This window comes from Varanus komodoensis, unplaced genomic scaffold (genome assembly GCF_004798865.1).
Source record: "Varanus komodoensis strain SLA01 unplaced genomic scaffold, ASM479886v1 scaffold7_1, whole genome shotgun sequence".
Classification (NCBI taxonomy): domain Eukaryota; kingdom Metazoa; phylum Chordata; class Lepidosauria; order Squamata; family Varanidae; genus Varanus; species Varanus komodoensis.
Window position 1 is genome coordinate 14,817,932 of NW_025336479.1, and position 13,104 is coordinate 14,831,035.

Below are 13,104 nucleotides of genomic sequence, written 5' to 3' on the forward strand. Positions count from 1 at the left end.
ACTATGAAAATAGGACTACACATTTTTGTATGTGTACTTGCCCTCATACTGCCACTCCTGGTGTGTGTTAGCTAGCACGAGTTAATATCACGAAATCTTAATCTTGTATTTGCCAGGAGCATTCAAGGTAACTGGCAGTAAACTTCTAACTAAGCTGGGTGTAATACCTTCTTGAAAAGAGCAAGTCCATGTTTAATAAGTGAGAATGGCTTCAAACAGACATGCATTTCCCTTGCTGGGTCTACACTCTCACTGCAGGAAGTTTAAACAGGGTTATACAGTGTGCTCATTAATTTCTTAGCAGGAGACACAGTAGGCCCCTACCTTTTCATGGCTAAATAGAGGGGTAGAAATGAGTTTTTAAAGGTGCAACCCTTTATTTATTTAATTTGCCTGAAGTATTTAAAAGATTAGCTGGGGCATGCTGGGAGTTGTAGGATTCTTTCCGCTCTCGAGGCAAGACATCTATGCCCTCCCTTCTGCCGGGGCTCTGACGTCACAGAGAACAGGGCGGGGCAGCGCACGTGATCTTGGGGCAGGCGTTCGCTTCCCAGCGGGCGACACTCCCTTCAGAAATGAGCCTCGAAGGTGAAGAGCTCAGCCAGGCGTCCCCTCCCCTAGGCGGTGCCCCGAAGGGCCTTTCCGAAGTGTCCCAACGGCGGTCTCGCGCACGTCCGCGGCCGGCGGGCCCCGCCCAAGCCCCGCCTCCCGCGTCGGACGGGCCAATGAGCCGCGCCGGCTGAGAGGATGCCGAGACAGGCGTGGCCGGCGGAGGGCTTTCGGCTGCCCGCGCCGCCTCCTCCTGCTCCGTGACCAGCGCCCAGTGGAGCGCCAGCCGCGGCCGCTGCTCTTCAGGCAGGAGGGATGGTCGGGTGGGAGAAAGGACTTCGGATCCACTTTCAGCCGGGCAGCTGCTGGCTCGAGCAGGTGAGGCAGGGCCGCGCGGCTCTCCCTGCCGCCCCCCCCCCCGTGGCCTCTCCGTGGTAAACAAGCATCGGCCGCGCCCCCTTCCGCTCGCTCCCTTCCGTCTCTTTGCGGGTGGCGGCTCGATCTTCCACCCTCCACCCGTAGCCGGGGCACACGCTTGCCGAGCGACCCCCTGCCTACGGAGGAAACTAGTCCCGCTGCGGCCAGTGGGACCTTCCCGTTACGGGAATTGCTGGAGTTGCGGTCCAGCCCGGAGAACGTCGCTTCGTCGAGAGAGTTAACTGTGTCGATAACATGGGGCACAATTCCGAGAGATGCGTAAACACATAGTGCTTACGTGCACAGGATCTCTGTGTTTCTATGGCAGCGGGGAATAAGCTAAGGATTCCGTCCTGTGCATGTTTGCTGTACTGCTTGCTCTCATGTAAGACCTCTCCATCAGGAAGTGGGAGGAGACTGTAAGGCACTTAAGTTGCAAGGCTATTTTTGTAGGACGGTAAGACCTGTTAAGCACAATAGGACTTCATTTGGAGTAAATCTGTGTAGGATCAGAGTGAAAATGTATTAAACCACCCCCCCCCGAATTCCTAAAAGGGTAGCTTAGAACCTTTTCCCATACATTGTAGACCTTATTGGCTCACTGTATAATGCATAATAGCAGTGCAATCCTGATCACTTTTACTGGGATGTAAGCCCCATGGAGTCCAACAGTACTAACTCTTAGGTAAGTAGGTGTCAGGTGGAAAACTCAGTGTGAACTGCTGCATGCCAGCCTTCTCTGACTTGGTGCTTCCAGGTTGTGTTGGACTACAGACTGTTCCCAGCATTCCTCCAGCTGCAGTGTTAAGAGTTGTAGCAGTCCGATACATCTGGATGGGGCGAGGTTGGAGAGGGCTGTTTTTCATGTTTAATCTGGCAGTAAATCCAGTTGAACTTGATGGGATTTACTTCAGGATAAACACATATAGGTATATGTGTGTAAATAGTATTTATTTATTTATTTTTTAAAAACATTTCTATGCCGCCCCATCGCAACGAAGCCTCAGGGCAGCTCACAACATTCATAAAAACTACAATTAATAATTTAAAAACTGGTACCATCTCGGCTATATATATTAAAATCTATAAATACAATAATAAATTAACAGTTAAAATAACTTTTAAATAAAAAGGTCTTCACCTGGCACTGAAAAGCAAATAATGACGGCGCCAGGCGGACCTCTCTGGGGAGGTTGTTTATCAATATCAAATCAAAGCATTATCAATATGCTTTCTCTTTTAAACAGGAAGATGTTGATGTTCCAGATAGACGTGTTCTGATTACTGGTGCTACTGGACTCCTTGGCAGAGCTGTATATAAGGAATTTAAATCAAATAATTGGAATGCTGTTGGCTGTGGGTACAGTCGAGCTCGGCCCCTCTTTGAACCAGTTAATCTTCTGGATACTGCAGCTGTTCATAATCTAATCCAGGATTTTCAGGTTAGAATTGTGGAAGGAAGGTTGAAGGAGTTATGGCTTGGTTGCTATGCTTCTGTTACCCATGCAGCAGTGAACACTTCTTGCCTGTTGGTTACTTGTGCAGCTTCTGTACTGGAGATGCTTGAGATGGAGAAGCTCTTGCATTTGTTGAAAGCAGCTTTCTGTTGGAGGCCTTTAAAAAACCCTTCTGAAATCTATTGTGTTCACTAGTGTGTTGTTTATGAATCCAATTTGGGGAAATTTTTTTTAAATGACACAGTAGAATAAGTGGGGAATTCCAGATAGAACTTTCTCTATGCAAATTCTGTGCACTGTTAGAATTGATCTGAGATAGGCTGATGTCGTAACACTAGAACACTGAAATGCTATGGAGGATAGTTTACTGTACACTTTAGTGGACCCCCCAGTTATGCTGCTTGGGTGAGAAATATTAGTTTGCTGCAGGTACTTGTTTGCATTATAATCAAATGAATGTTTAATTTGCAGCCTCATGTGATAATACATTGTGCAGCTGAAAGAAGGCCAGATGTTGTAGACAGTCGCCCAGAATTTGCATCTCAGCTCAATGTGGCTGCTTCAGGAAACATAGCAAAAGAAGCAGGTAAAAGAAGTGCATTTTTGTGGCAGGATGCATTCATTGTTCTTCTGTATCGCATTACAAGTACGGGCAGAACACCTGACCTTAGGTTCCCGGCCATGAGATACCCATCACTCACTTTTCGAATAACACGGCTTTTTGCAGGGATTAGTGCAATCTGCTGGCTGCTGTTGGAGACAAACATTGGTCTAGAATGACTTCGGTCTGATTCAGCATTTATCATTGCTAATGAAATGGCACACCTTTTAATATTCCTTATATTTCTTTTTATCTTAGCTCAGGTAGGAGCATTCTTGCTCTACATTAGTACAGACTATGTATTTGATGGAACCAATCCACCCTATAAGGAGAATGATGTACCAAATCCCCTAAATCTCTATGGCAAAACGAAACTAGAGGGTGAAAGGGCGGTTCTAGAAAACAATGAAGGTGAGTCTAAACTTGGTGTTAGCAGTTTTCCTTAACCGTTAAAAATGGACAGCTACAATCCTGTATTCTCTGTTTGGGATGAAGGCCTCTTGAATGCAATGTGACTTACTTTTGAGTGGGTCCATATGCAAGTCCTCTGTTAGGGTTAAGAGAGAAATAGGCTAACTGGGCATACACTAGGAAGTTCAGAAGCTTCCGTGAGCTCATTTTCACGTGGAAAGTCACAGTATAAATGAAATATGTCAGAAGGAGCACTCCAGCCCTGCTCCTCTCCCCCATCATGCTTGCCATGTATAACTCATGAAGGGTGATACAGCCTGAGGAGAAGACTCTGTGGAGATTCCACAGGAGCCAGAATGCTGAAAAATCCAAGTTCTGAGTCCAGTGGAAAAGCTCCATAAAGAATGAGGCTCTTCTCTTCAGGGTGTTGTTACCCATTTGATGGTGACAAGCATGACAAAAGAGAAGGCAGGGCTAGAGTGTGCCTTCTCATGATAACGTCTTAGCAGGGCTCCATTGGCCAATGGGAAAGGCCAGTTGAGTTTTGCAAGCACCACAGTTTCTTCTGCTAATTGTACTTGGATTTAGAGCAATGAGACTATATCCCTAGAGAACCAGCAGCTTCTTAATATCTTTTAGCACTTGTCCTCTTTTTCCTTCCTTATTTTTGTTCTATTGGCTCACAGCTTTAAAAAATGGGGGTATGAAGGCAGAAAACTGGGACCCGAATGTTCAGCAAAGGAGTAAACCTGGAGAGTAGGGTGTTGAAATTTTTTTAAAAGGCCTGAAAATAATAACACTGAAATCAAGGGGATGGCCTCATTTGGAGTCTTGTAGTCACCTCAGAAATTGTAAAGCTTGAAAAGGTGCAGAAAGGGGGAGCTGAAATGATGAAGGGATTAGAGCAGGGGTAAGGAATCTACAGCCCCTCTGATGTTGTTGGACTCCCAGCTACCATCAGACCAAGCCACCATGGCCAGTGGTCAGTGTGGGAATTGAAGCATGCCAGAAGTTGCTGAACTACAAGTTCCCCACCCTTGGTTAGTCCCTATAATGAAAAGCCGAGGTGCTTGGAGTAATTTTTTTGTTTTTTATTTAGCAAAATAGTGCTTTGTTAATGAGAGAATTTACGGAAAGGTTCCTCTCCATCCAAGTATAAAAGAACTTTGGATTTTCCAGTGCAACTGCAACTAGGCTGCTGACTTAGCATTAAAAACAAATTAAGGTTCAAGGCTGACAAGTCTTATCAGCAGCTGTTAGTTTTTTGTAGCTAAATGGGGCTAAATGAGTTCATAGGCAGCATGTCTTTAAAAGATGCAGAAACCCAAAGGTGCAGTGGCCTGCTTGCTTGCTTCCCAAAGTCATGGCTACTGTTGGAAAAAAATGCTGGACTAGCTGGACCCTTGTTTTGATCTAGCAGGCTGTTTCTTATTGAAAGTGGAACTTACACTGGCAGGTTCAAGGACTGGTGGTGAATGTTGTTTGAGTGAATGAAAAACCAGGTGAATGGTGGAGATAGAAGAGGAGAGGTAAAGTAAGAATTGTGAAGCAACAAATCGAACTCCTCTCTGTTTCATTTTAAAAATGGTTCCCAAGTACTTGTGCATTTGGAAACGGGGTCAGCTGAACCTGCACGCTGAGGCAAACTTTTGTGGCCCAGGTCCTGAGTCAGCTCAGTCAAAGCAGTGCTTTTTGGATGACAGAGTTTGTTGGCTGGGTTATCTCTGTAATCAAGCAGTTCACCAACCTCAATATTGTCTGCTGAGAGCATTCCAGGAAACATCGCTAGATTTTATAGTAAAAGCTTTGTGTTGCTCATGCAGAATAGGAAGCACAAGTTGGCCAGCCCAAGTTAGATCCCACATTTTTCATGTCTGTGAGAAGCAGCAAGCTACAGGGTTGCATAATTTAGGATGTCCAGTGAATGGATGCCAGTTTCAGTGTGCTGGTCTGTCAAATTTATGTGATGTGGGGTGGACAGAGCAATGGATTTTTGCATTCAGCAGTTGTCACTCACCTGGCTTGACTGTAGGTTTATTATAGATAATTGTTATATACTGGGAGTACAGATGAAGGTGATAAAAAACCTCAGGCAAATGGATTTCACATAGAGCAACATGAGAAGAAATCTTTGCCATTATTTTTCCTTATTTTCTCTAAAGTTTGAGTGTCTTTCCTATTAGACAGTAAGGTGCTTCTCAGTGTAATTTAACATTGCTTCCTTGCATAATTTTATGCAATTTGAGGTTTCATCTGAAATCTTGACACAATCAGTGCTTTTTATAAAGGCATCACATAAGTAGGCACTGTCTTGAGGGAAAGAAGTACATCAGACTAGTTCAAAAGCATTTTTGTATATTTTCCTTTCATCTCAGTTTAGGATTTTTATATGTATTCATAAATCTATCTTTGTACTTATAGCTTTTCTCATCTTTTAGGTGCTGCTGTGCTTAGAATTCCTGTTTTATACGGAGAAGTTGAAAGCTTAGAAGAGAGTGCTGTGACAGTGATGTTTGACAAAGTGCAATGTAATAATAAATCTGCCAATATGGACCACTGGCAGCAGAGATTCCCCACCTATGTCAAGGATGTTGCCAGTGTTTGCCGACAGCTAGCCGAGAAGAGAATGCTGGTGAGAATTCCTGTAAATGAACTTGAATCAGGATTCCAAAAGCTTCCTCTCCCATTATGATTGTACACGTAAGCGTGTAACAATACTAGCAGGAATTCTACAATGGTGTGGTGCTTAGAGTGTTGGACTGGGGCTTGGAAGGTCCAGGTCTTAGTCCCCACTCAGCCATGAAGCTCACGGGGCAACTTTGGGCCAGCCATTTACCTGCCTCACAGATACAAGGGTCTGTCGGAGAACTTGGTAAGCTGCCTTGGGTTCTTTGCAAGAGAAGGAAAGCCGGGATATAAATGTAGGAATAATAATAATAATAATAATAATAATAATAATACGATTTCAAGAAGACATATTAACTATTTTAGTAGCCTTGTAACACTTCCCTATTCAAGTCATGACATGAGTACAATATGGTGAGATTCAAGCTTGTAAGGGATATAAAATATTAATATTTACAGGTATTTGAGGCCTGGAGACTAGAATGGAATTATAAGGTAATATATTAGTGGAGGAAAGACTGGAATGAAAGTGGGCAAACAAGTTTAGATGGGGGGAAAAGCAGGCATCTTGCATCTCTTGGGGCAGAACTGCATGCTATACAACCTTGGGTTTACTACCAAAAAGGGCAGCCTGGAGGAAAGTCCTCCTTCCCCAGAATTGTATTGGATTTACTTTGTGTCCTGATGTGGTGGCATCAGGTGTCTTCCTGCCAGCTGTGAAGGAAGAAAAGAAACTCAAGCTTATGCCATGAAACACATACGAAGGCTGAGCTTCGGGCCCTTTAAAGCAGAGGCAGGCAATTTGTGTCCCTTCAGATGTGTCAACCTCCAACTCCCATTATCCCTCAGCACAGGCTACGCTGGCCAGGCTGCTGCGAGTAGCTTGCCAAAGTATCTGGTGGGCTTTAAGTAGCATATTCTTACTGTAAAGGCTTACTTCTTCAGATGTCCAGGAGAACTCTCTTGCTAAGTCTTAGTACTATACATTCAACAACTGTTAATATATCACTTGACATCGAGTAGCTGCATCCAGGACAGTGTATTTAATCTGCAGGGCACATTCACCAAGTAAATTTGTGTAAAGAGTTTTAAATTTTGTTGACCTTACAACATGATAGTGCTACCTTGGAGAGAAAGGATAGTGCTCGTTTGGAAAAGATTTGTATTACAAATGTTTAGAAAATAAGACCAAATATCATTTGTTCATGAGATCAAGGTCCCTGAATTTTGCTGTAGCCATCAAGTAGCTGCGTCTTGCTGAGTAATGGGCAGTGGTATGTTAAAAGGCATTCCTTATCAAGGCTGCTTAGATCAACATGAGCTGTGCCTTCTCTCTAGCTGACTTTCTTGGGGGCTTTTCCACTCGCCATACAAGCCCTTGGAGCAATTTCTCCAAGTTTGTCTAGGGAATGAAATAGGCCCTGCTGAAAAATGACCAGTGTGTAGTCATCTTCCCATCAAGGACTTTGGGGCAACTGGCATTTGCCTCCCCCCACCTGAATTTTGGTAGGGGCTTTTCCTCATCTGATGTACAGTGTATCACAGAAGTGAGTACACCCCTCACATTTTGTAAGTATTTTATTATATCTTTTCATGTGACAACCCTGAAGAAACGACAGTTTGCTACAATGTAAAGTAGTGAGTATACAGCTTGTATAACAGTGTAAATTTGCTGCCCCCTCAAAATAACTCAACACACAGCCATTAATGTCTAAACCGCTGGCAACAAAAGTGAGTACACCCCTAAGTGAAACTGTCCAAATTGGGCCCAAAGTGTCAATATTTTGTGTGGCCACCATTATTTTCCAGCACTGCCTTAACCCTCTTGGGCATGGCGTTCACCAGAGCTTCACAGGTTACTACTGGAGTCCTCTTCCACTCCTCCATGATGACATTATGGAGCTGGTGGATGTTAGAGACCTTGCGCTCCTCCACCTTCCGTTTCAGGATGCCCCACAGATGCTCGATAGGGTTTAGGTCTGGAGACATGCTTGGCCAGTCCATCACCTTTACCCTCAGCTTCTTTAGCAAGGCAGTGGTCGCCTTGGAGGTGTGTTTGGGGTCATTATCATGCTGGAATACTGCCTTGCGGCCCAGTCTCCGAAGGGAGGGGATCATGCTGTGCTTCAGGATGTCACAGTACATGTTGCCATTCATGGTTCCCTCAATGAACTGTAGCTCCTCAGTGCCGGCAGCACTCATGCAGCCCCAGACCATGACACTCCCACCACCATGCTTGACTGTAGGCAAGACACACGTGTCTTTGTACTCCTCACCTGGTTGTCACCACACACGCTTAACACCATCTGAACCAAATAAGTTTATCTTGGTCTCATAAGACCACAGGACATGGTTCCACTAATCCATGTCCTTAGTCTGCTTGTTTTCAGCAAACTGTTTGTGGGCTTTCTTGTGCCTCATCTTTAGAAGAGGCTTCCTTTTGGGACGACAACCCTGCAGACCAATTTGATGCAGTGTGCGGCGTATGGTCTGAGCACTGACAGGCTGATCCACCACCCCTTCAACCTCTGCAGCAATACTGGCAGCATTCATATGTCTATTTCCCAAAGCCAACCTCTGGATATGACGCTGAGCACATGCACTCAACTTCTTTGGTCGACCATGGCGAGGCCTGTTCTGAGTGGAACCTGTCCTGTTAAACCACTGTATGGTCTTGGCCGCTGTGCTGCAGTTCAGTTTCAGGGTCTTGGCAACCTTCTTATAGCCTAGGCCATCTTTACGTAGAGCAACAATTCTTTTTTTCAGATCCTCAGAGAGTTCTTTGCCATGAGGTGCCATGTTGAACTTCCAGTGACCAGTATGAGAGTGAGAGAGATAACACCAAATTTAACACACCTGCTCCCCATTCACACCTGAGACCTTGTAACACTAATGAGTCACATGACACCGGGGAGGGAAAGTGGCTAATAATGCCCAATTTGGACAGTTTCACTTAGGGGTGTACTCACTTTTGTTGCCAGCAGTTTAGACATTAATGGCTGTGTGTTGAGTTATTTTGAGGGGACAGCAAATTTACACTGTTACACAAGCTGTATACTCACTACTTTACATTGTAGCAAAGTGTTATTTCTTCAGTGTTGTCACATGAAAAGATATAATAAAATATTTACAAAATGTGAGGGGTGTACTCACTTCTGTGATATACTGTAAATGAATTGATAAGGGAAGAAGGTGATAGGGAGAAAGAAGGAGGGGCTAGAGGGATAGAAAAAAGACCCAGTGAAATGGAAGGGGGGGGGGAGGGAGTGTTGGGGGGAAGGGAGGGAGGAATAAAGTAGATCCAGGGACAGAGGGGAAGATCAGCCTGAGAGATGAAAAAAGAACCAAATGAAGGCTGGGAGAGAAAGAGAGGGACTAAAGAGATAGAAAGAATAGCCAGAGAAATGAGTTTGCAGGGTGTGGGGGAAAGGAAGAAACAAAAGAGATAGAATAGCGACCAGGGAAATGGATGGAAGGAAGTAAATAAAGAGTAAGAAATGAAAGAACCAGTGAAAGGAAGGCAGAGGAGCCAAAGGTACAGAAAGAAGGAAATAAAGATGAGACACAGAAAAAGATGAATAGGAACTGGAGTGAGATAGGAAAAAATGAGAGAGAAGTGATGGAGGAACTGGGGAAGAAAAAAGGATGGGAAAGAGAAAATGGAGGGGAAAGAAAAGGCACAGGAAGAAAAGCCAGGGAGCAGGAGACATTTATGCACAAAAGCACAGATAAGGAGCAGTCCGAACACTTTTATAACCCCCACCCCAAGATAGCAGTCAATTTGAGGTGGTGCTCGGGGCACTTTTGCAGAATTTCAGATGTGCCCACAGGCCCAAGGAGGTTAGGCACCCCTGCTGTGACTACATGTGCTGCAAGCATCAAATTATGCAGCAGAGGCAAAATACATAGCAGGGAGTCCTATATAACGATTATACAAATCAATTTGGAAATGGCTATGAATTAGTTGAAAGCTAAAGCTTCCAGTTCAAGAGAGATAGTGTGTACCATTTTCTACTAAGCAAGAATTAATAGCCTAATCCAGAAATTTTAGACTGAGTTCAGAGTGTCTTGCTTTTGTTTTGGGGCCTTAAAAGGAATGTCCTGAAGCATTGTTTAGAGTAGCTTTCTTTTGTTGTATGGTAGGATAGTGAAATACTCAAGAATACATCCTTCATATATGTGTCTCTCTAGGATCCATCCATAAAAGGAACATTCCATTGGTCTGGTAATGAACAGATGACCAAATTTGAAATGGCACGTGCCATGGCTGATGCTTTCAACCTTCCGTCTAGCCATTTGAGACCAGTAAGTTAACAAGGCCAAACTATACCTGGTGAACATTTTGCATTTAGTTTATATTGTAATCTGAAATGCTGCTCTCAAGAAACTGTCTTCCTTTTGCCTAGTAAGATATCAAACCAATACTACTTGATCAACCATTTATTTCAGCTTCTTCCTGCTGTTTCAGTGGGATTTTTTATTTTTGTCTCTGCTGTTTAAAGGTACTCTGGAGCAGTGGAGGCTAGCAACTTAGCCTTGGATTTGAAAAGCCCCACGTGTGTAGGAGAAGAGAGTCCCATTCCATTGGCACTCCCTACACGGAGTTATATAATGATCTGTAAGGGCCCTTTATCCCAGCCTCACCTGGTGGCCCTTACCTACGGAAGAGTGGAGATAGGCGGATGCATGGAATTCCATGCAAATGAGTGAGCACACTGCCAGAGGGGGAATGGACTGCTCAGTCCCTCCTTGACCAACCCCTTGTGAGTCCCTCCATCCCTCTTGTGTGGTCAGCCATATTGGCTAAGGCTGCCTGAGTGGGGATGGAGTTCTTGGTCCCTTTTCTGCCAGCGCTCAGCAGGCTAGTAAAACTTGGTTGAAGGCTTACTTGTGGGCTTGTTCACAAGGCTGCTGTACCTTCAGGAACAGATTCCCAAGGAACACGAGAGACTGCAAAAGAGAACCTCATGGTCTGTACATGGCCCTCTGGATCCCAAGAGGAAGACCCAACCAAGAGGTCTGTTAGGGGAAAGGAAACCTACTGCATCAATGCAAGCAACAACTAGTATTCAGTGATGACTACAGTTATGGGAAAGTGTTTGGATAACTTATATTGGATAGCAGATTCCTAGAAAGAAAAGCTTTAAGTTTTTGCTCTAGCTGCAGCACATAATACTTTGCTGCTTGTTCTTATTTTAAGATTACAGATAGCCCGGTAGTGGGTGCTCTTCGTCCCAAGAATGCTCAGCTTGACTGTTCTAGGCTACGGATGTTGGGCATTGGACAGCACACACCGTTTCAAGTTGGAATCAAGGAATCACTTTGGCCTTTCCTAATCGACAAGAGGTGGAGACAGACTGTCTTCCATTAATGTGTAAATATTTTAGTGTAAGTATGGTATGAGGCACTTTTTAAAAAATGGGGGGAAAGAATAGTTTTGTATTGAATGTTCTATGTTTCAAGTTTAATTCAATCAGGAAAAAATGGTCTTGCACTAGTGAAATTGTAAGCGGTTCGGGAGAGAAAAAAGGAACCTTTCTTGAAGTGATTGATACTTCCTGCTGCCCGCTTGCTGGCTTGCTGTAAATATCTAGTGATCTGTGATTACTACAGCCTTCAGTAAGAGTTGAGATGAGGATATATTTCCTCAGAGCTGAGTTTTGTGTGTGCTTGCAGTCGCTATACACAATCTCTCTTGATATTTGTTTTCCTAAATGCCAAAAAAATCAAAGTGAAGCACAGAAATTTTCTGTTACATTTTTGAAGCTATTCTGATTTATTGAAAATACAGTGGGAAGCACTGGATTATTATTCTTTTTTTTTTAGTGATGATCAGAACATTCTAAAGTAACACATTATTTTTGCAATGAATGTGTAGTTTTGACATTTCAAAGATTTTCACAATGTTCTGCGTTTTAGAACTCTTGCTGTTTTCTTACATTTGTACAATACTGTTCTGGTATCATTCTCCAATGCATGCTCATATATGCACCCTGACAAGCACAGCTAGGCTTTTTTTGGTATGTCAGAGGCATGAAATGTCTATTCTACCTGGCTTTTTCTTGTCCATGTTTGACTAGAAAAGTTTGGATCCTGTAGAATCCAGAAATCTCAATATTCCTTAAACCTCCACATTAAGCAAATACAAGAATGCTCTTGGTTTCGCTCAGCAAAGAGGAAACAATTGAGAACAATAGAAATACCTAGTTATTCCTGCCTCAAAGTGCACATGCAGGTAGGGTGACTGTATTAGGTCTTTACACTGCCCTTCTTGTAAGAACAAAAAGCTAAGTGTGTGATGAAGGCAATGAAAGCTACTAAAACTGCTTAGCATGAATTTCCAGTTTGAATAAGTTTACTTTTGTGCAAATTCTGTGTTCTCACTTGGGTGATATATTGGGGAGTATGTGCCTTGAACAGGCTTTCAGCATTGAACAAATACTCCAAAGAAGCTTCTCTTCATGCTCACCCTGCTCTTTGAACTTTCTAGATTTAAAAATAAAATGTAAGAAAAAGCTACCAGCCTTCTTTGGTACTTTGTTTTCCTTTTAAAAGCACCCAACAGCTAAACAGCCACTTTTCATACAATATTTTGAGATTACTGGTATTGTCAGTCCTTTTCTGTAAGAACATATTATAACTTGTTTGTCCTAGCCTGAAGTCTTGATATGTACTTGCTAAGTTATAAATACAAGATGGTATTAAAGATGTATTACTGGCCTGGTATCTTGTCTTTCTTGAGTATCATTTGGGGAGTTTCACTTTTCTGACAGCTTTTGTTCTTGAGAAGATCATTACGTATTCATATTAGTTTCAGATTGTTAAAAGTATACCCCCCAGTTAGCACTACATCATTATTGTTTCAGCTATTTTTCAGCACGCTGTATTAGCTCATTATTGCAGAATTAATAATCCAGCGGCAGTTCTGGGGCCTTTGAGAGCCTTTCAGCCTTTTCTTCAGGCCAACTTCTCTGGAGAAGACAATCATGCTAGGGAAAGTCGAAGACAGAAGAAGAAAAGGAAGATCAAATATGAGTTGAATTG

The 13,104-nt window shown here is 43.4% G+C and overlaps 1 protein-coding gene across 3 annotated transcripts; it reads left to right on the forward strand.

The window, feature by feature from the left end:
• Positions 1-780: 780 nt before the first annotated feature.
• On the forward strand, positions 781-12,786 carry MAT2B (methionine adenosyltransferase 2B). Of its 3 annotated transcripts, XM_044453937.1 has the most exons (7): positions 781-927; positions 2,214-2,408; positions 2,895-3,009; positions 3,283-3,435; positions 5,874-6,067; positions 10,252-10,365; positions 11,261-12,786. In XM_044453937.1, the coding sequence occupies exons 1-7, from the start codon at positions 865-867 to the stop codon at positions 11,429-11,431; spliced, it is 1,005 nt and encodes a 334-aa protein (XP_044309872.1). In that variant the 5' UTR covers positions 781-864; the 3' UTR covers positions 11,432-12,786. The 3 variants fall into 3 exon arrangements, with proteins under 3 accessions (XP_044309872.1, XP_044309873.1, XP_044309874.1); XM_044453938.1 differs by lacking the exon at positions 3,283-3,435; XM_044453939.1 differs by lacking the exon at positions 2,214-2,408.
• Positions 12,787-13,104: the final 318 nt, after the last annotated feature.

Excerpts from the sequence above, each read along its gene's own strand:
- MAT2B (XM_044453937.1), top strand. The coding sequence starts at position 865 with ATGGTCGGGTGGGAGAAAGGACTTCGGATCCACTTTCAGCCGGGCAGC. Across the intron at positions 2,409-2,894 it reads ATCTAATCCAGGATTTTCAG|CCTCATGTGATAATACATTG; the intron begins GTTAGAATTGTG and ends TTTAATTTGCAG. Across the intron at positions 3,436-5,873 it reads GGTTCTAGAAAACAATGAAG|GTGCTGCTGTGCTTAGAATT; the intron begins GTGAGTCTAAAC and ends CTCATCTTTTAG.